Here is a 24,470-nt window from a genome sequence, read left to right as displayed (position 1 = left end):
CCTACTCACAAGCAAAAAGCAATCAAAGTTCTTCTTGAACAGGACGATATACTAAACACACGAGCCTCCTGTGGAGCACATGCAGAGAAGAACGAAGTAGTCCAAGTCAAATATAAAAGACACATACTACATAAGATAACCCAGCAAGAACTAAGAGCTCTAGGGGATCTTCCTAATACATCAAAGCAAACACAGAGAGTCAGTCAGAATGGGGAGACAAAGAAACATGTCCCAAATAAAAGAACAGAAGAAACCTCCACAACTGGAACCAAATGAAGCAGAGGTAACCAACATGTCAGAGACAGAGTTCAGAACACTGGTGATAAGAATGTTTAAGGAGCTTAGAGAAGACATAAAGAAGGATATAGAAATCATAAAGAACAACCAGTTAGAGCTAAAAAAGGATGTAGAAATCTTAACGAACAACCAGCTAGAACTAAAAAACACAATTACCGAAATTAAAAACTCACTTGAAGGAATGACCAGCAGGTTAGATGAAGCAGAGGATCGAATCAGCGACTTAGAAGACAAGTTAGCAGAGATCACTCAAACTGAACAACAGAAAGAAAAAAGAATAAAAAACAATGAAGATGGGTTAAGAGACCTCTGGGATAACATCAAGCGCAACAACATGCGCATCATAGGAATACCAGAAGGCGAAGAGAAGAAGCAAGGGATTGAGAACATATTTGAGGTAATAATGTCCGAAAACTTCCCTAACCTGATGAAGGAAACCAACATACAAGCCCAGGAAGTGCAGAGAGTTCCAACCAGGATAAACCCAAACAGGCCCACACCAAGACACATTATAGTTAAAATGGCAAAGCTTAAAGACAAAGAGAGAATCTTGAAAGCAGCAAGAGAAAGGCAGAAGGTTACATACAAGGGAACTCCCATAAGACTATCAAATGACTTTTCTACAGAAACATTGAAGGCAAGGAGGGAGTGGCAGGAGATACTCAAAGTGATGGAACACAAAGGCCTACAACCTAGATTGCTTTATCCAGCAAGGCTATCATTTAAAGTTGATGGAGAGATAAAGAGCTTCCCAGAAAAGAACAAACTGAAAGAATTTATGACAACCAAGCCAGCATTGCAAGAAATACTAAAAGGACTTCTGTAAATAGAAGAAAGATGAAAACAATTTACTACAAATCTAAAAATGGCAATAACTATGTACCTATCAGTAATCACTTTAAATGTAAATGGATTAAACGCTCCAATCAAGAGACATAGGGTGGCTGAGTGGATAAGGAAACAAGACCCTTGTATATGCTGTATACAAGAGACTCATTTCAGATCAAAAGACACACACAGGCTGAAAGTGAAGGGTTGGAGTAACATATTTCATGCAAATGGAAGCAAAAAAAAAGCTGGAGTTGCAATACTTATATCTGACAAAATAGACTTTAAAATGAAAAAAATATTAAAAGACAAAGATGGGCACTATATAATAATAAAGGGATCAATCCGACAAGAGGACATAACCCTAGTAAACATCTATGCACCTAACATAGGAGCACCTAAATATATAAAACAGGTACTGATGGACATAAAGACAGAGATCAACAGCAACACTATCATAGTAGGGGACTTCAACACACCTCTGACAACAAGGGACAGGTCCTCCAGACAGAAAATCAATATGGAAACAACAGCCTTAAATGATACTTTGGAGCAGTTGGACTTAATTGATATTTTCAGAGCATTTCACCCCAATGCTGCAGAATACACGTTCTTCTCAAGTGCTCATGGAACATTTTCTAAAATAGATCATATGTTAGGACACAAGACAAGCCTCGATAAATTTAAGAAAATTGAAATCATACCAATTGTCTTCTCTGACCACAGTGCTATGAAATTAGAAATGAACTACAGGGGAAAAAAACCAGGAAGATACACCAATTCATGGAGGCTGCATAACATGTTGCTAAATAATGAATGGGTCAAGCAGCAGATCAAAGAAGAAATCAAAAGATATCTTGAGACAAATGAGAATGAGAACACGACGACCCAAAATCTATGGGATGCTGCGAAAGCAGTCCTAAGAGGGAAGTTCATAGCACTGCAGGCCTACCTAAAGAAACAAGAAACATCACTAATTGACAGTTTATCTTCACACTTAAGGGATCTGGAAAAAGAACAGCAAAATAAACCCAAAGGGAGCACAAGGAAGGAGATAATAAGGATCAGAGCAGAAATAAATGAAATAGAAACCAGAAAAACAATACAAAAGATCAATGAATCCAAGAGTTGGTTCTTAGAGAAGATAAACAAAATTGACAAACCTTTAGCCAGACTCATTAAAAAAAGGAGAGAGAGGACCCAAATTAATAAAATCAGAAATGAAAGAGGAGAAGTGACAACAGACACCACAGAAATACAAAAAATTGTAAGAAATTACTATGAGCAACTATATGCCAACAAATTTGACAACCTTGAAGAAATGGACAATTTTCTAGAGGCGCACAACCTTCCAAAGCTAACTCAAGAAGAAACAGAAAGCCTGAACAGTCTGATTACCACCAGGGAAATTGAATCAGTAATCAATAATCTCCCAACAAACAAAAGCCCTGGACCAGATGGCTTTACAGGTGAATTTTTCAAAACGTTCAAAAAAGAATTATCACCTATTCTCCTCAAGCTCTTCCAAAAAATCCAGAAGGAAGGAAGACTCCCAAACACTTTTTACGAAGCCACTATCACCCTGATCCCAAAAGCAGACAAAGACACCACAAAGAAAGAAAACTACAGGCCGATATCTCTAATGAACATAGATGCAAAAATTCTCAACAAATTATTAGCAAATAGAATTCAGCAATACATTAAAAAGATCATACACCATGATCAAGTGGGATTCATCCCTGGTATGCAGGGGTGGTTCAACATCCGCAAATCAATTAATGTGATACACCACATTAACAAAATGAAAAATAAAAATCACATGATCATATCAATAGATGCAGAAAAAGCATTTGACAAAATCCAGCAGCCATTTATGATAAAAACCCTTAAGAAAGTGGGAATAGAGGGATCATATCTTAACATAATAAAGGCCATATATGACAAACCCACAGCTAACATCATACTCAATGGGGAAAAGCTAAAACCATTCCCCCTAAGATCAGGAACAAGACAAGGTTGCCCACTTTCTCCACTTCTATTCAACATAGTGCTGGAAGTTCTAGCCACAGCAATCAGACAAGAGAAAGAAATAAAAGGCATCCAAATTGGTAAGGAGGAAGTAAAATTATCATTATATGCAGATGATATGATACTATATATAGAGAACCCTAAAGACTCCACCAAGAAACTATTAGAACTGATAGATGAATTTAGTAAAGTAGCAGGATATAAAATTAATATTCGGAAATCAGTTGCATTTGTATATACCAATGATAAAATAGCAGAAGAAGAAATTAAAAAAACAATTCCATTTACAATTGCTCCAAAGACTATAAAATATCTGGGAATAAATCTAACCAAAGATGTAAAGGATCTGTACTCAGAAAATTATACAACACTGAAGAAAGAAATGAAAGAAGACATAAATAGATGGAAACACATTCCATGTTCATGGATAGGAAGAATTAATATAATTAAAATGTCCATACTGCCTAAGGCAATATACATATTCAACGCAATTCCTATCAAACTACCAACGACGTTTTTCACAGAAATAGAACATATAATCCTAAAATTTATATGGGACCATAAAAGACCCCGGATAGCCTCAGCAATCTTGAGAAATAAGAACAAAGTGGGAGGTATAACGATACCTGATTTCAAACTATACTACAAGGCTACAGTAATCAAAACAACATGGTACTGGCATAAAAATAGATACATAGATCAATGGAACAGAATAGAGAGTCCAGACGTAAATCCATGCCTATATGCCCATCTAATCTACGACAATGGAAGCAAGAATGTACGATGGGGTAAAGATAGTCTGTTCAATAAGTGGTGTTGGGAAACCTGGACGGACACATGCAAGAAAATGAAGCTGGACCACCTCCTTACACCATATACAAAAACAAATTCAAAATGGCTTAAAGACTTAAATGTAAGATCTGAAACCATAAAATATCTAGAAGAAAATATAGGAAGAAACTTCATGGACATTACCCGGAGTAAGATTTTCACTGATATATCCCCTCGCGCGAGTGAAGTAAGAGAAAAAATAAACATGTGGGATTACATCAAACTAAAAAGTTTTTTCACAGCAAAGGAAACCATCAATAAAACAAAAAGGGATCCTACTCTATGGGAAAAGATATTTGCCAATGATATATCTGATAAGGGATTAATATCACAAATCTATAAAAAACTTACTCAACTCAACTCCAAAAAAACAAACAACCCAATTAAAAAATGGGCAGAGGACTTGGGGAGACATTTCTCTAAAAAGGACATACAGAAGGCAAGAAGACATATGAAGAAATGCTCAACCTCACTAACCATCAGAGAAATGCAAATAAAAACCACAATGAGATACCACCTCACTCCAGTCAAAATGGCTATTATCAATAAATCAACAAACAACAAATGCTGGCGCGGATGTGGAGAAAAGGGAACGCTAGTGCACTGTTGGTGGGACTGCAGATTAGTGCAGCCACTATGGAAAACAGTATGGAGGTATCTCAGGAATCTGAAAATGGAACTACCCTATGATCCAGTAATTCCACTCCTAGGCATCTACCCGGAGAAATCCAAAACTCCAATTCAAAAATCTGTATGCACTCCTATGTTTATTGCAGCACTTTACACAATAGCCAAGATATGGAAACAACCAAAATGCCCATCGGTAGATGACTGGATTAAGAAGCTGTGGTACATTTATACAATGGAGTATTACGCAGCCATAAAGAAGAAAGAAATCTTATCATTTGCAGCAACATGGATGGATCTAGAGAACATTATGTTAAGTGAAATAAGTCAGAAAGAGAAAGACAAGTACCATATGATCTCACTTATATATGGAATCTAAAGAAAAGACTATGTGAATGAACTAATCAGAGTCAGTTTTGGGGACGCAGAGAAAAAACCGAGAGTGGTTAGATGGGTGTGTGGGAGGGGGTTGGGGATAAGGGGAAAGGTGAAGGGATTTGGAAGCAGCTGGTAACCACAAGATGGCCTCAGGGTTTTTCTTTTGAAAATTAATTTGGGGAAGGTATTCTATAATGTTGTAAAGATTTTGTTGGGTATCCGATGGACATGCGTCCTATTTGGGAGACCACCTCAGGGATACTGTGGATACCTGATCATGGCATTGTACATCAGAAGCTAAACATTAATGAATGCCAACTATAATTTTATATATATAATGTGATGGTTCAGTGTGAGGTCGGAGGGATAGTGGATGGGGGGAGGGGGGTTCACAGTATGAGGGATATAAATGATGAACGTCTAAGTATTACCTTGTTTTGTACACCTGAAACTAATAAATAAATTAATTAATGAAAAAAAAAAAAAAAATCATTCATCACTACACCAATCACTCAAACCATACTTACAATTCATTTTCCACAGAAGTCCAAAGTTTCTGTTATTTATTGTCAGTCTTTTCAGAGTCCTGCTACTCTATCTTATTTTCATCCGCCCTATCCTATCCTTTCCTAGAACTCTTGCCCTATTTGTCCTTTGTCTTCAAACTTTGACAGTGCTTTATCCATAGAATAGCCTCTAAATAATACTACCTACTATGGTCACGCCTTCAACTCAATGGATTCTTTGTTCATTAAAATATGCCGTACAGTGCTGTGTAACATACCAGTAAAATCACTTGTTTCACGTGTTAATAAAAAACTGGCAGGGAAAGGAGTTGGAGTTCAGTTTGGAGGTATTGGCAAGAACTAATGGAAAGCCAAAAAATGCAACATTTTCTTATCAGCCCAATTCAAGGAGAAAGTGGCATCATGTACTTTATCCCTAAAAGATTACAGAAACTTGTTTTTACTACTTCATGAATTAGTCCAAGAGAAAAGCAGTGATTTTGGCTACTGTTAACACAAACTCTTTTTATAATAATTCAAAGAATAAAGAGAAAAGGCAGTTTTCTAAGTAACAACACAAAAGATGTTATACACAGCAAGATTAAAGACTTTCTAGAGATTATGAAAAAGATACTAGCATAGTCATATTCCCAATGGGGTATTTTGAGTTCTTCAGTCAGTCATTATTAAAAGGCAGCAACCCAGCCCTGACAGTGTGGCCGTCTGGCTCTCCCTAGACAGACAGGAAGGAAAATTCCCAGCTGGACCCAAATCAATATCATAATATTCTATGGATGATGAAGTAACTGACTACAAAATAAAAGCTTATTAATACTGTGTTTCAAAGCTAAAGTTTCAAAAAGCAGTAAGTAGTAAGACAGGAACAAAGTTAAAAAGTACGATTTGCTTAAAGCAAACAGCTTTACAATAGCACCAAGAAAATCCCCGAACATCTACTCTGCAACTTTTAAATCCTCCTATCTACAATCTTTCCCACATTATTCTCTCCTTTAAAAAAGTTATTTTTTTAAGTTCACTGATGGGACCAAATAGCGTATAACGTTTTTAAAAACTCTCAAAGCAGTTCTCCTGTTTTCTTTTCAACTCATTTCAAATTACTCTCCAGCAATTATTTTATGCCTTTCAGTTTACCACAAAGTCTAAAATAAAGAGTGCTGTGGACTGAATTGTGTCCATAAAAATACATAAAAATATTAAACACTGGTACCTGTGAATGTGATTTTTATTTGGAAATAGGGTCTTTGTAGCTATGATGGAAGTTAAGATAAGGTCATACTGGAATAGGATGGGCCCCAAATCCAATTACCAGTGTACTTAGAGGGAAAGTGGGGAGTGGGGGGATGGGGAGAAAGAGACATAATGAGATCTGAAGACACAGAGGAGACTCAGAGAAGTAGGCCATGTAAAGAAGGTAGAGATTGAGAGAGTTACGCGTATAATGCCACAAACCAAGGAATGCCAAAGACTGCCAGTAACCACCAGAAGCTAGAAGAGACAAAGATGGTAGATTTGTCCCTAGAACCTTTGAAGGGAGCATGGCCCTGTCAACACCTGGATTTTGGACTTGTAGTCTCCAAAATTGTGAGAAAACATATTTCTGTTGTTTTAAGATATTCAGTTTGTGGTAATGTGCTGTGGCAGCCCTAAGAAACTAATACAGGGGAGTATTAAAACAGTTTAAAACAGTTCTAGTTTAAAGTTTTAAGAGTAGTTTAAAACAGTTCTAAACTGCTTTGCTTGTATACTGAGGGTTTAGAGACTTGCTTCCAAAAAAGAGTATGGAAAGAGAAAAATAATGGTGTTCTAGTGGGGAAATGTGGCAAACACTCTTAACCAAGTAATCCAGGTCCCCATCACGAGCGGAGCCATATTATCATCATGTACCCGACAGGATATGAGCGTCTTCAACTCCGTAGTCGTTGTCCCCAAAACTACAGCCTCGGTCCAATCATGCGCAAACATCAGAAAGATGCAATCTGAGAAACATTCTGTAAAATGCCTAACCAGTCCTCCTCCAAATTGTTAGGGTTATGAAAAACAAGGATACAGTGAAAACCTGTGACAGATCAGAGGAGATTAAGGAGACATTACAACTAAAAGTAATGTGGTCTCCTGGGCAAGAACTAAGAACAGGAGGACTCAATGGAAAATTGGTGAAATTCTAATAGTCTAAAGTTTAATTTAAAAAAGGAAGCATGTCTACACACGAGCCCATATTGATACAAATAACTGAATAAGTAAATAAATGGGAGAGAAGGGATAACTATATCTTAAAGAATAATTCCAGATATTAAGTTCAGATACTTCCTCTTCTAGAAGGTGGAGTTGAATCCTTCCCCTCTGACTTGCATCCAAAGAATACACTATAGAAAGTGGAAAACTGGTTACTGTACAGTGGTCAAACCTGGCAAACCTGGTGTTACCAGTTCCTGAACCTTTTTGAGAACATTCAAAGGACATGTTTTATTGTTCCGAACTAAGAAATTTAAAAAGTGTTTGAATACTTAATAATGTTCAGTGTTATTTATTCAAATAATTTATCCCTCTGATCGTATTAGTTTTTCCTTCATTCACTTTAACTAAACTTTCTATTTTCAGTAAAATAAATTCACATGTAATTTTAAGAAATAGTCCAGATTCTATGCTCTCCCTTCCCCATGGGAACACCATACAGAACTACAGTGCAGTATCAAAACCAGGATAGTGACATTGATACAGTCAAACAGAGAACATTTCTGTCAGCACAGTACACCTCATGTTGCGCATTCCCACTTTCCCCTCCCCTTCAACTCTTGGAAACCACTAATCTCCATTTCTATAATTTTGTCATTTCAAGAATGCTGTATAAATGCAACCATACGGAACGTAGCCCTTTGGAATTGCGTTTTTTCCTCTGGAGATTCACCCAGGTTGTTTCATGTATCAATATGTTTACAGCAATGGTAGTATTGGACAGACCACATTTGGCTTAACCATTCGCCCACTGAAAGACATCTGGATTGTTTCCAGTTTTGGACTATGAACAATAAAACAGTCCTTTGCACATCTCAATCACAACCATTCTCCGAATAATCACATGTACACACTAAGAATTTTAGCTCACCTTCCACGCTGTCAGAACAGGAAGTTCCAATGCCAGTGTCACCACTGTCAGAAGCTATACTATGTCTCCTGATATGGTTATTTCGATGGTTGGATGGAACAGTTGTGGCCTGCCACAGTGGTTCATTACCAGGTAACCATGCTGATGAAGAGTAATCTGTGCCTACAAAGAAAAATATGCAAAAATTAACACATTTATAATTTCTATGAGTAGGCAGAACTGAAGGCACCTCCTATCTGCATCTAGGTATTTGAACTTTTAAACACATACTGCTGTCTTATTTTAAACGCCAAATCTATCATCTACCTGGAAATGTCAACACTCTGCTCTAGAATATTTGATATGTAAGCATGTGTGATTCTACACATAGGCATTAACTGAGAACTGGGGCTCAGGTACACTCGAACTGAATCATATTGTATGGCAATATAAGTAGAATACGCTCACGGAAGGTCAAAAAAAATCTATGTTTTTTCTACTATATTCTAACCACTTAAAATTTAAAATTACTTTGCATTATTTTTTGCTTGTTTGTTTTTATTGGGGAATATTAGGGAACAGTGTGTTTCTCCAGGGTCCATCAGCTCCAAGTAGTTGTCCTTCAATCTAGCTGTGGACGGCACAGCTCTCCAAGTCCAGTTGCCGTTTTCAATCTTAGGTGCAGGGAGGCACAGCCCACCATCCCATGCGGGAACTGAACCAGCAACCTTGCTGTTGAGAGCTCGCGCTCTAAGCAACTGAGCCATCCGGCCACCCCTGCATTATTTTAATTTTTATTTCTTTAGTTATCTTTCTATAGAAGTTTAACATACAGCATCTTCCTGGCTCTTTGCTCCATTTTCCCTTTTGAAATACATTAAATCATTATTTTTTGGCTAATTTACTCACTTTTCAATGTTCTCTTGAACATTATTTTCACTTACGTTGTCCATTTTACTTAATTTTTATTTGCCTTTTTCTGATCATTTTACTTTTTTGCTCATTTCATTCTTTTATTATCTAGTACAATGCCAATCAAAGTATATCCATAGGCCAGTGCCAGTCTGTGAACTATCTTTACTCCACACTTTTAATACCAATATTAAAATCAAAATATATAAACAGATTATAATAATAAAACAAGACCTGATGCTATTTTCTACTATATTAATCCCAACATTAAAGATTCAGTTTTAATAAAATATTATGCAACATTAATATTATTTTGAGTTTTTACTGAAGTATAATCTATAAATTAAATTTGTTTGGGTTTTATAGATATATGAAGTATATAAGTAGCCTTAAAAACTATATACATTGAAAACCTCGCTTAAAAAATTCTAGACACTCCTCATAGCTTTGAGGTCTAGAACAACTACTTAAAACTTTGTAGCTTCTACACCTCTCTCAGAATGGGATTTACCTTACTTAATTCATCTGCTTAAACACTCACACATTAAAGCAGCAGGTGAAGATCATCTGTCACCAGCCCTACCCTGACTATGATCTGTCCATATACCAACATGTTTTCTTTTATGAGCTCTGCAGGTAATGTCCCTTCTAGATGAACCCTCTGAACTCTGATCAAAAAGGGCAACCAGCCCACTACCTTCTCTCCCAAGCGCAAATCTATTAGTTGGAGAAATAATTTTTTTTTGAAATACCCAGCAAACAGCATAAACAGTATGGGAGTACATGTAAATAGCAACCAAAATCACAATCTTATTAATAACAAGAAAACACAATCTTATTAATAACAAGAAAAATAAAAAAGATAATGACGTTTTTAGGTTTTTAATTTCAAAGATCTATAAAACTATCTATACTATTATATGTTGACAAATATTTCAAAAATTGATGTCCTACATAGTACAGGAAATGTTCATATACTTTTGTGAATATATAAACTGATACCCACTTCTGGGTATATATCCAAAGATAACAAAATCACTATCTCGAAGAGATATCTGAATTCCCATGTTCGCTGAAGCATTATTCACAATAGCCAAGGTATGGAAACAACCTAAGTGTCCATCAACAGATGAATGAATGAAGAACATGTGAGATGTATACATATAATAGAATATTATTCATCCATAAAATAGAAGGAAACCCTGCCATTTTCGGTAACATGTATGAACCTGGAGGGCATTATGCTAAGTGAAATAAGCCAGACAAAGAAAGACAAATACTGCATAGTATAATATATGAGGAATTAAAAAACAAAAGTTAAATTCATAGAGTAAAATGGTGGTCACCATGGTCTGGGGTGTGGAGAAACAGGAAGAGACTGGTAGTATACAAACTTCCAGTTATAAAATGACTAAGTCTGAGAATCTAATGCAGAATATGATGACTACAGCTAACAACACTGCCATGTATACTTGAAATTTGCTAAGAGAGTAGAACTTAAGTATTCTCAGCTTTTAAAAAAAAGATAAATATATATGAAGTGATAAATGTGTTAATTAACTCTGGTCAGAATCCTTTCACTATGTATATTTATACCAAATCATCACGTTTACACTTTAATGTGTTATTATTGTATTCGCCTATATCTTAATAAAGCTAAGCGAATAAAAGAAATAATCCAACATTTGGGGGAGTGGAGTTACAGACAAAAGAATGTCCCTTAACAGTATTTCTAATAAGAACCAATTACAAATTAATCCAAAAGAGACAAAGGAAGAGAATTTTGGCCATTTAAATAATGAAAAATATCTAAAAGTATAAAATGCTTATGTGCTAATCTAAATAATAAGATTTAATGGGAAATTCACAAATAACCTCAGATTTCATCTTGTCTAGGAATTAATTCTCTGAACTCTTTTTACCTGTCTTTAGCTTAGCACCCACTACATGAAACTGCAGTTACCTGTTCATGTATCTGTTCTCCTTTTAGACTATACTAATACTCATTCAGGGCAAAGACTGTATGTTCCAGATCTTATTCAGTGCTGCAGCCAGCAGATTAAATAAAGATTCAAACAAACAAAGAATGCACAGAGCAACTGGGAAGAAATCCACAAAATACTATGAGCAGTTTCATCTAGATGGTTGGTTTACCACTATCTTTGATCTTTATGCTTTTATTTTTCTGGGTAATTATTACTGTTTATTTTGATAATTAGAGGGAAAAGCTTTATTTTTTGAAAATGCTTACCCCCTACCACTAATGCACCAAACAATTTACTTATCATTTAAGCACCTCTTAATAATTCCATACCTGCGCTAAGTAACTGTCAGTGAAAGTCTTTGGAGATATCTTTTCTAGAATGGGTACACAACTTTATTTGGCCTAGTTAAAATAATTATGAAGCTTTTGAAAGCTGTAGGAGAGTCTACCGGGGAAACACAGCAACTCCCATACTTTGACAAAGACCAGTATGCCCTTTTTTCCAAGAAGGTATCTTCATCAAAAGAGCTCTAGAGGAAAATGCAAATAAAAACCACAATGAGATACCACCTCACCCCAGTCAAAATGGCTATCATCAATAAATCAACAAACAACAAATGCTGGCGCAGATGTGGAGAAAAGGGAACGCTAGTGAACTGTTGGTGGGATTGCAGATTAGTGCAGCCACTATGGAAAACAGTATGGAGGTATCTCAGGAATCTGAAAATGGAACTACCCTATGATCCAGTAATTCCACTCCTAGGCATCTACCTGGAGAAATCCAAAACTCCAATTCAAAAATCAGAATGCACTCCTATGTTTATTGCAGCACTTTACACAATAGCCAAGATATGGAAACAACCGAAATGCCCATCGGTAGATGACTGGATTAAGAAGCTGTGGTACATTTATACTTTGGAGTATTACGCAGCCATAAAGAAGAAAGAAATCTTATCATTTGCAACAACATGGATGGATCTAGAGAACATTATGTTAAGTGAAATAAGTCAGAAAGAGAAAGACAAGTACCATATGATCTCACTTATAGGCGGAATCTAAAGAAAAGAATAAGTGAATGAACTAATCAGAAACAGTTTTGGGGACAAAAAGGAAAAAACCGAGAGTTGTTAGATGGGCAGGGGGGAGGAGGGGGGGATATGGGGAAAAGTGAAGGGATTAGGAAGCAGCTGGTAACCACAAGATGGCCTCAGGGTTTTTGAAGATTAACTTGGGGAACATATTCAATAATGTTGTAAAGATTTTGTTGGGTATCCGATAGACATGCGTCCTATTTGGGAGACCACCTCAGGGATACTGTGGATGCCTGATCATGGCATTGTACACCAGAAGCTAAACATTAATGAATGCCAACTATAATTTTATATATATAATGTGATGCCTCGGTGTGAGGTCGGAGGGATAGTGGATGGGGGGAGGGGGGTTCACAGTGTGAGGGATATAAATGATGAACATTTAAGTATTATCTTGTCTTGTACACCTGAAACTAATAAATTAAAAAAAAATAGCTCTAGAGGAAGGAAGCAGATAACATGTCCAATCACAGCAGACAAATCACTGAATCAACCAATGGGGAAGATAGATCTCCTATTCAGAATATCTTACTCTTCTAAATCAGTAACATATTTTAATTTGTGTATGAGGGTATCACAATCATCTTATTTTTGCTATTTTGCTAAACTTTTCCTTTTAAAGAAAGCAAAGCAATTAATTCATGTTTCCCAAAATGACAATAACATAAGAAAGTGATAGAATTACCTATATAAGTTGATCTCCTCCAGCCTGAACTCAGATTTGTCTTAACCTTTAAATATGCTTTTTTTTTTAAAAAAAGGCCCACTATATTTTATATGCCTAGACCACTGAAGACAACAAATGTCATGAATAACATTTTAATCTTTCATTTAGATTGAATGAATTCAATCTGAGAATGATGTGTCTTGTCTCTATTCAAGTCAATCCAGAATCACAAAGCAGTAAGAACTAGCCATGAAATATGCTCACCAGGTGATATAATAAAGAAATGTTCTCACATAATAGTTATGACTATGCTAATGAAATGGGAACTACTTAATTTTTAGACATGTGCTATGCACTTAAAAAAAGGATCTCTGACAATAAAGTCTTACCTAGGTCCTATCATATTAAAGCAATTCAATGACTGGGTAAAATCAGTTTCTCTAGAACAAAGACAAAAGCACTTCTGAAAGAACAGTAAAGATCCCATGACACCATATACTGGAACTTTTCTATGGAAGACAGTATGTTACATTTTTTTAATATCAATTGCAATTCTTTCACACAGAATACTGAATGCCCAGAGATAACCTACTTTAAAAATTATTACTATACCTCACACTGATAATATAGGAAGATTAGGATCAAATAAAGAAGTAACCTGTTATGTTTTATTTTCTTTCTTAAGCTTTTTTAAACTTGGAAGCAAAAAGGCATACAATATCAAGTCTTCTACAATATTTTTAATGTATCTGTAACTGCACTTAGGATAATAACTAATCTTACTTTTAATGACAACTCTAAGCCAGAAGAAAATAAAACCAGTGAGAAAGCAAATTTACAATTTTACATAAAAAGCTGAATACATATTCATGAATAAAAATTGCAGTTTTTTTCAAAATGCAGGTTATCACCCATTCAGTAGATTGAGACCAACAATCTATTTTTTAAATAAAATAGAACAAAACAAAACAGAAAATATCAAAACACATTAACCCTTATACGACAGAAGATGCACGGATCTCATATTTTAACATCTCTGAAATGTTAGCAAGCACACAGTACTTTTTCACAAAGTTCAGAACACTGGCCTTCAACTGCCCCAGTTCTACTACCAATAGAAATTAATGTACAACTAATTTAAAAGGGAATAAATACAAGGAATACAACAACAACAAAAACTGTTTTCCTTAACCCATATATTTAATAAGTTTCTGAATCAGTCCATTTCGAAAGTATTAATTAGATCTCTCTCCTCCATCTCTACTGTCACAGATCTTATCGTTGAGCTGGACTGCTGCAAGGATCTCCTGCTGGAGTAACTCCACTGGCGCCAGCTTCTACCCTACTATCAGACCTATCTTCTTAAAATAAATATATTTGTGTCGTTCTCCTGCTTTATAGGTCTGTGGGTTCCTTACTGCATATTACTCAGACTCATTAAGTTTGGCAAAGTTCTTCACCAATTGGCAGCCTCACTTTCTAATACTTTGCAGCCCCTGCTTCCCCGATTCCAGCTCCCCTACAAACACTCTCTAGCCACACATACCTAATCACTGCCTCCGAACAGATCAGGTTCTTTCGTGACTCCAAGCTATTTCTCTTCTCAACCTTCTTTAAGAGTCCCAGTACAGATTTAATTTACTCTAAATGTTTTCTCTGATTCCTCCAGATGGCATTAAATAACTACTACTTTGTGCTCTTTCCCAATATATCATTCAAAATTCCATAGGAGCATTTACTAAATTAAATTAGCCCATATATATATGACTTTCTTCTCCCTCACCAAACTGGAAACAGTGAAAGAAAACTTTTTCTTTTTTTAGTCTCTAGCACAAAGCTGCACAGTTAGGTAGGATCTCAATAAATGTAGTCATTATTACCACTGGGTACCCCATAAATGTTCGTGGTATAAAATTAAAATTTTGGAAACTTTATAATTAGATCTAAAAAATATTCTTCCCTTTAGAAGGAGTAAAATAGTTTTTGGGTTTTTTTTTTGTTTGTTGCTGTGTTTATTTTTAAATCCAGGAGATTTTAAACTATTCCTTGAGTTAGTTTGCATCTAAATATCTATTTAAAGATCAGTAAACATTTTCTAAAGCAGCTAAAATTATAAATGGTTTGAGAAGCTTATGGTCAAAATTCCTAATAAATATGGAAAAATAATCTCCAACAGGGTCAAAAGACAAAAAAAATTTTTTTTAAATTAAAATAGAACATTAAAACAAATTTTAAAATATCCATATTAATAGTAACCCGAGGAGGCTGGGGGACAGAAAAATCTTGTACTACACTGGAGAATATCTAGCTAAGATGGAAGAAACTTAATAAGGTAATATTTATTTTCTTCATCTCAGTCCATTTCATTTCAATATTGTGTATCTCTAGGGTAAGTGACTCCAATAGTCTTATTTTTTTTTTATTATAAAATTAATAGCATGATTTAATGGAAAAGAATGTGGGCTGTGATATCTGGCTTTCTGGGTTCAAGTTCTGTACCACCACTCATTAGCATTGAGACCTTGAGTAAGTCACTTAGACAATCTGTACCTCAGTTTCTTCATATGCAAAAGGAGAAAAAATTATAGTACCTATTTTATAAAGTTATTGTGATAATTAAATGAATATGTAAAGATATAAAAAAAGAAGTGCCAGGCATAAAAACAGACAGATAGATCAATGGAACAAGATAAAAGGCCCAGAAATAGACCCACATACTGGTCAATTTATTACAAAGGAGCCAAGAATATACAATGGGGAAAGGACAGTCTGTTCAATAAAAGGTGTAAGGAAAAATGAACAGACACAAGCAAAAGCATGAAACTGGATCCCTATCTTATACCATGCACAAAAATCAATTTAAAATGGATTAAAGACTTGAACATAAGACCTGAAACCATAAAACTCCTAGAAGATAAAACACAAGGTGTAAGCTCCATGACATCAGTCTTGGCAGTGATTTTTTTTTTTTTTGATTTAACAGCAAAGCAAAGGTAACAAAAGCAAAAATAAACAAGCAGAACTCCATCAAACTTATCGGCGTTAAGGAAAGATGATATAGGAACATCTGTGACAACATGGATGGATCTTGAGAGTATAATGCTAAGCGAAATAAGTCAGACAGAAAAAGCAGAGAACCCTATGATTTCACTGATATGTGGTATACAAACCAAAAACAAGACAAACAAATGAGAAACAAAAACTCATAGACACAGACAATAGTTTAGTGGTTACCAAGGGGTAAGGGGGGTGGGGGGAGGGAGATGAGGGTAAGGGGGATCAAATATATGGTGATGGAAGGAGAACTGACTCTGGGTGGTGAACACACAATGGGATTTATAGATGATGTAATACAGAATTGTACACCTGAAATTATGTAATTTCATTAACAATTGTCACCCCAATAAATAAATTTAAAAAAAAAAACTAAAAACTTTCTGCATAGCAAAGGAAACTATTAGAAAAAAGAAAAGGCAACCTATGGAATGGGAGAAAATATTTGCAAATCACATATCTGATAGGAGGTTAATATCCAAAATATATAAGGAATTCATACTCGATAGTCAAAAAACAAACTGATTTAAAAATGGGCAGAGGTTCTGAACAGATATTTTCCCAAAGATACAGAAATGTCCATCAGGTACAGGGAAAGGTGCTCAACGTCACTAATCATCAGAGAAATGCAAATCAAAACTACAATGAGATATCAGCTCACACCTGTCAGAATGACTATTATCAAAAAGACAAGAAATAACAAGTACTGGCAAGGAGGTGGAGAAAAAAATCCTTGAAAACTACTGGTGCGCATATAAACTGGTACAGCCACTGCGGAAAACAATAGAGAGGTTCGTCAAGAAACTACAACTAGAACTACCATGTGATCCAGCAATCCCACTTCCAGGTATATATCCAAAGGAAACAAAATCACTATCTCGAAGAGATATCCCACCCCCACATTTTTGCTGTGTTATTTACAACAGCCAAGATATGGAAACAATATTAAGTGTCCATTCACAAATGAATGGATAAAGAAAATGTGATGCTTATATACAATAGAGTGTTATCCAGCCTTAGAAAACAAAAATCCTGGCATTTTTGACAGTATGGATGGACCTTAAGAGCATTATGCTACGTGAAACATGCCAGAGAAAGACAACTACTTTATGAGCATACTTACTTAAAGGTGGAATCTAAAAACACCAAGTCATGGAAAGAGAACAGATTGGTGGTTGCCAGGCATGGGGTGGGGGAAATGGGTAAAGGTGGTCAAAAAGTACAAACTTTCAGTTGTAAGTAATTTATAACTGGAGATGTAACTTACAGCATAGTGACAATAGTTGATAATATTGCATAGTTAACAATACTGACTATAGTTAACAATACTGACTATAGTTAACAATACTGTAGCATATTTGAAAGATGCTAAGAGAGTAAATCTAAAAGTTCCCATCATGAGAAAAGAACTATCACTGTCTGGCAATACATGCTAACTAAACTCACTAGCAATCATTTTGCAATATATACATATATCAAACTACTGTATTGTACACCTTAAACTAATACAGTGTTGTATGTAAATTACATCTCAATCAAACTGGAATTGTCCCAGAGTTTGATCCTCTACTGTCTTATCTATAGTCTCTGCTGTCTTCTCTATACTCCATGTGATTACCTTTAAATGCCATATATTTATATACATGTAACTGTCAAAATTCATACCTCCACCTCACCCATCTCCCTACTGAGTTCCACATTTCTATACCCAACTTCCTACTCAATATCTCATCTGCACCTCTCTAAAACGCATCTCAAACTTGACATGGCCAAAAGAGAACTTGATTACACTTATCTTCTTCACACTCTTCCCCAACTCAGGAAATGAGAACCACCATCCATTATAATTACTGAAGCCAAAACTAAGATATCATCTTTGATTCCTCTTTCCCTCATCTGCCACCTCCAAACTATGAGTAAACCTGTCAGCTTTATTTCTCAAGTATGTTCTAAACTCATTCTTTTCTCTCCAAATCCAATCTTACCACTTTAATCGAAGCCATCATCTCTCACCTAGTAATCACTGCAATGACTTATTAACCGGCTTCTCTACTGCTATTTTCCCCCTACCGGTCCACAGTTTCTTCCCCAACAAAAAAAGCCAGGAGAGACCTATAAACACTAAGGACAAGACATGTCTGCTTCATTCCCCCAGTGCATAGAACAATGTCTGTCTCATAGCAGACACTCAACGGGCTGAGTGGAAGAATAATCATCTCCCCTACCCTTTCACAGGTAGCTTCCCCTCCTGTAGAACAGAATCCAAACTTCTTACAGTGCCTTCCGTTATCAGGTCTCCCTCACCTCACATACCTGCTCACTATGCTCCAGACTTTCTGGCTTATGATATTCCTCAAACTCCCCAACACACTTCTCCATGGAGCTGTTTCTGTATCCTCCACCTGAACACTCCTTCCCTCGTGCTTGGCTCCTTCTCACCATTCAGGGCTCAGTACAGTGTTACCTCCTCAGAGAGCCCTTCCCTGACCAGCCTGCACCAAGTGGGCTTCTCCTCCCATCCTCTACCATTTCACTCAGTTTCCTTTCATTCGTAGTAGTTAACACTGGCTGAGTTATCTTGCTGTTAGTTTACTTATAGACTGTTTATCCCCACTATAACGTAAGCTCCCTTGGAGATGGGACCGTATCTTTCAGATTCAATGATGTATATACCTAGAGCCCAATGGTACAATGCCTACCACTCATTAACATTTACCAAACACTTAGGTGCCAAACACTACACTAGGTAACAAAAAATGGATTTTTTTAATTAAAGAAAAATAGATAATGGAAGTAAAATATTGGTATAATGAGCAATTTGATGTTCTTTTTATGTAGATCATTCCCATTCTTAAAATGAATAACCTTATACAATAAATTCCACTTTGGGGACGGCCAGTTGGTTCAGTTGGTTAGAGCGCAGTGCTCGTAACACCAATGTCGCTGGTTCGAGTCCCACATAGGCCAATGAGTTGTGCCCTCCACAACTAGACTGAAAACAACAACTTGACTTGGAGCTAATGGGTCCTGGAAAAACACTCTGTTCCCCAATATTACCCAACAACAACAAAAAATGTTTATAAATAAATAAATAAATTCCACTTTGTAGAATATTATTTTGCTAGTGTGAAATATGAATATCCTTAAAGTAGAAATAATAATTAGTATCTAATTGTACTTTAGAAATTATTTAGAATGACCACACTCTTCATTTTTCAATGCACAATTTGAGGGAACTAATTAAACTTTCACTCAATAAAATACTACCTAGGAGACTTCACATCTTCACATTTTACTCAGTATATATATAAAATGTGTATATATATAACACATTTTATCTAGTCAGAAAAATCATGACTCTGTTAAGCCTTTCTGTGCTCAAAATGCAGAAATATTTTTTCACAATATGAAAAAAGAGGTTGTCAACTCACCATTTATTGCCTGGCCTCAAATTAATTTACCAGATTCATTCAAGCCAAGAAGTGATTGAATTTCAATTACTAATCAAGTTCATTTTACGAAACTCATCACTGAAGTTGAGATTTACTCTTCACCCCCCCAATTCCCATTATAAAAGAACATGTCTAACTGAGTTTAAGCGAAAGAGTTATGTTTCACTGTTACCACAGTACTTTTAGGTCCATCTAATTCAAAACCACAGCAGAAAACCTTAGTATTTGATGTAATCATACCAGTTATTGCTATCACCATTATGACATCACTAAATACCTTATGGTAATGCATCAATGAGGAAGAGGTAGATTTAAAGCTCCAGGCACTGAACAAATAACATTTCCTCAGATCATGTGTCTTCCATAACATTTTTATTTTTAGCACATTTTAAAAACTGTCATATCCTACCTTTAAATGTTAATGGTTGAATATATTAATATTTCATGTATAATGAATAAACAGGAACAAATTTAGTATAACTAGATATAAGTACTCAAAATATCACTATACCATACTAGATTTTTGAAGCCTAACGGAAATTTATCCATTCTTCACCCAACTTTGAAACTATTATACATTTTGAATAACAGGATATTCTCAAACACACTCAACCAAATGCATAAAAGACATAACACATGTTCTATTTAAAATTAGCTTTCTAACCACACTTGCCAATAGAAAAAAAAGGGGGGGTTGTTTAATTGTATGGAAATAAAATATTCATCTAATTTTCACTTATAACAAAGTTACTCTATAAAGCTGAAAAATTGTTGATAAAGTCATAAAATTAAATCCTAAAGCAAAGTTTAAAAGTTCAGTATTTTCCAAACCACGTTATTATTCCTATTTGTTTTTATTGTTATTACCTTAAAAAGAAAGCTTCCTCCGATCTTTTACAATATTAGTTCTATGTTACCTGTGGTTTTCCCTTTAGTCACATATTTGTATAAACAAACCAGTTTTAGGACACCTAAAATATCCCTGTTTTCACACTGGCTCTCAGGACTAAAATGATTGCTGATAAATTCAATCAGAAGTCTGGTTTCCTTTTTTTCAGAAAAGTCCTAAAACCGCTCAACTTAGTCAAAAGGCATACTGGACAATATTTCAAAAATATAAATTTTCTTCAAATTCTCAGAAAGGAAAAAAAATCCCTACACGAATCAACTGAGAGGTCATTATCTTGACCTTTACCATCTGTTCATTTGCTAAAGAAACCACACTTAAAAGTTTTTCACCTAATGTATAACTTTTTAAAACTAAATTTTAAATAGAGAATAAACATAACAAATTACATCACTATTACTGTGAAAGTCATCAATTATCAGCATAGAGCTGAAAAAAATTCCTGACTTACAGTTTGTCACTGTCAAAGCTGAAATCAAATGTATGCTTTGTAAAGATATACTGTCTAAATTCCTTAAACTGGGGTAGTAGTTATAAAATACCTTCTTTCATTCTATTCTTTGCCACAGCAAAGGTTTAGAGACTACAATAAAACCTGTCTTCAGTTACTTAACTTCTAAGCACTGTTTTCTTTTTCACAGAAAACAATGGAAAAATGGATACAATGCTTTAGTGATAGTATACCTCCAAACATATTATTACAAATAAATTTTAAGAGGTTAGGTTACAAAGGCATTACAGATGACTTTTGACATGTATGAATAATTGAAACCACTCCCTCTAGCCCCTTAGGGATAAAGAAGTATCTTCTCACTCACTGAAGTTACTTTGATTTCAGAATTTGTAAATACACATTAAGTACCTCTGAACTGCTGTCCCTTCTTCTTGGGAAAAATATTATACATTTTAGAGAAAATAATTCCCTACTTATATTGTTTCCACGAAACTCATGCGTACCTTAAATTCTATTATTTCTAAAAGTGTTGCATGACCAAATTTAATAGAATGATTTCAAATCTAACCCTGGATTGCTAAAAAGGTGGATCTTAAGTGTCCACACACACACACACACACACACACACAGTAACTATGTGAGGTGATGAATATGTTAACTAGTTTGATTATGGAGATCATTTCGGAATGTATACATAAAAAGCATCAAGTTGTGCAACTTGAAATTATATAAAATTTCTATTTGTCATAGAATTGCATTATTTGACACTTTAAGTAGCAATCTGAGTTTGTAGCGGATATTTTATAAATAGCAAAAAATATTACCAGCAAAAAAATCACTTCTAAATGCTGCTTCTGTTTTGTTTTGTAGTCTTGAAAATGTTTACAATAATGTCATTTACACAATTACAGAGCAAACATTTTGTGGAACACGTTGCTTAATAGTTGAGTTCCAGAACCATCTAATAGTGTAGAAAAATGTATATATGTAAATATGGTGGGGTTTTTTCTGGATAAAAGGTTCATATAACTTTCAGCTTCTCAAAGAGATCCAAAACTCAGTTAAAATTAAAATGCCTGGAGGAAATGTCAACGTTAGGCTGCTTGTCACAGGCAACCCAAGCTTTTTTTTTTTTTTTTTTTTATCCCGTATCAGGGGAAGATTTATCCTAATTTGGAGGCTCCTACACAACTTCTGAGCGTTGCAGGCATGAAATGGCTGTCCGACACAAACAGCTCCCTTTGCACAGCCAAGGCGGCAAACCCCAAATTTTGCTTGAAGGGGAAAGGAGGAGGCAAACGGATTAACACCCTCGTTGCTCAAACATCGGTTGGCTCCCGCAGGACGTGTCATCCCTTTACTCTGAAGGGGGATGCGGGGCGGTGACCAGATTTCAGTGAGGGGCTGAAGTCCCCTTGGGAGTCACTTGCAGCGACGGCATCACAGCAGCGTCCCCCCACCCCCAACGCCCCTAAAGGCGAGGCTGCGGGCGTGGGCGCAGGGGACCCTGGCCCCCGGGGGCGCGCTCTAAACCGCTGCCGCAGCACGGTCGCAGCGACCTTCCCGCGGCGGCTCCCCGGAGCCCCGTTATCCGTGCCCGCCACACACCCCACGAGGGACAGGGAGAAGGACAAAGCCCAAACCAAGGAGGCCCCGGGGAGCTTCGGGTTGGGGCGTGGGGGCCGGGATGCCGGGCGGACGGAGGCCCGCCAGATGTCAGCCGGCGCGGCCGCGGGGGGCAGCGGGGAGGAAACACGCCGCGCGGGCGGTCTCGCGGCGGCGTCGGGGCGGCGGCCGGGGGCAGCCAGGCCTGAGGAGGGAGGGGAGCGGCGGCGGGGTCCCGAGGCGCCGCGCTCGGCCGCGACCCCCACCCTAGCCCGGGGACTGTCCCGTTACTTACCCGCTGGGAAGCTGCGGGCTCCGCCCGGGCTGTCTCGGCCGCCGGCCTCAGGGGCCAGGAAGCGCCCCCACATCGCGGGCGGGTGGGCCGGGGGCGCCCGACTCCCCGCGTCCGTTCTCCCCCGCCTTCGCCTCCTGCTTCTTCGGCGGCGGAAACTTGTGCGGAGCCTGGGCCGCGGCGGCCCCGGCGGGAGGGCGGGCTGGCTAACGGCTGCTCAAAGACCGGCGGGGAGCACGGGGGCCAGATTCGCCGCGACTGCGGCGGCGGCGGCGGCTGCCATGGCCGAACCTGCTGGGCTGAGGCCCGGGCCGGGGAAGCGGCGGCTCCGCGGGGACGGCTGCTCGGTTCCCAGCTGAGCTCCGGCTCAGCGGCTCCAGGCGAAGTTGCAGCTGCGGCTCCTCTCTGCCCCCTCCGCCCGCGGAGTCGGAGCCCGAGCGGGGCGGGGGGCGGGGCCTGGAGGGGGCGGGGCCTCGGGCGCTTACATAAGGCGTGCGCTGCGCGGGGCGGAGACTGCGGGCAGGTCGCCGTGGGTACCCTAACGAGCTTTTGCTCTGCGAGGGGCGGCTAGTTCGGCGCGACCCACCAGCCGCATCCCTCTTTCCCCATCCGGCGCCCTGCGAGATGAGAAGAGGGCGATAACGTGGCCCTGGGCCCTTTCTTTCAGTACCCCCCACTCCTTTTGGTAATCTGTCATGCCCTCCGGGGCACTTCGCGGAAAGACACCTGGAAGACCCGCCTTGCCAGCACTAATGCTGAGATACAGAGACCAATCCAGGAAGGGTTGAGGGACTCCCAGTCTCATTTGGAATTGGGATTAAAATCATCATAATGAGTTACACAAAAATCGTTTATAAATCATTGCGGGGGGGCGGGGGATAGAAAAGAGGTCGTTTTCCTTAACTCGCGTATTCAATGGAGGGGGAGAGAGGTAAAATAGCTGCAACACAGAGATGTGCACAGTTAAAAGCAGAGGCAAAAAAATACCCAAAGGTGATTAGTACCAGGGGTTTCAGGGAAGAGCCGTGTATTTTAATCTAGTAGCCCAGTTGTGAGGACAGAGTCCCAGAGAGGAGTTTCCAGGCTCTTGGCCTCACATGGAAAGATGTTGGGACAGGTAGTAGATGGCCATCATCTGTAACTCATTGGCCATCATCTGTTACCAGTTAGCCATTAGCCACTAATATAACTGCCATGGCTTTGCTAGGAGGTTGGTTGGCAGAGAAGGAGACGGCAGATTGCGGATCTTGTGGATCTTGCTTCCTATGTCTCCAACCCAGCCACCAGCAAGAATATAGCCGTATGACGCCCCTATCTGTGGCTCTGTTAGTGTTCCTTTTTGGCCTCGCCATATCCTGCGTTCTTGTGTGCACGCTGCATTACACCAATGTTTCAGATACCAGAAAGGAGTCAAAATGGCAGCAAAGTCTGTAATGGGAGTGTAACTCCTTTTA

At 37.7% G+C, this 24,470-nt stretch overlaps 1 protein-coding gene across 1 annotated transcript in view; it reads right to left on the bottom strand.

Moving 5' to 3' along the window:
- The window catches only part of CEP85L (centrosomal protein 85L), a 110,489-nt gene extending 87,031 nt beyond the window's left edge, over nucleotides 1-23,458 (bottom strand). The window contains exons 1-2 of the mRNA XM_081044778.1: nucleotides 23,020-23,458; nucleotides 8,620-8,781 (exon numbers count right to left, since the gene is read on the bottom strand). Coding sequence (XP_080900904.1) covers nucleotides 8,620-8,781; nucleotides 23,020-23,092 — 235 coding nt within the window. The 5' untranslated portion in view covers nucleotides 23,093-23,458. The remainder of the gene's footprint in view (nucleotides 1-8,619; nucleotides 8,782-23,019) is intronic.
- Nucleotides 23,459-24,470: the final 1,012 nt, after the last annotated feature.

Source organism: Rhinolophus hipposideros, assembly GCF_964194185.1.
Source record: "Rhinolophus hipposideros genome assembly, chromosome: 3".
NCBI classification, from domain to species: domain Eukaryota; kingdom Metazoa; phylum Chordata; class Mammalia; order Chiroptera; family Rhinolophidae; genus Rhinolophus; species Rhinolophus hipposideros.
Note: the sequence above shows the minus strand (reverse complement) of the source record. Positions and strands in the feature narration are given on the sequence as shown.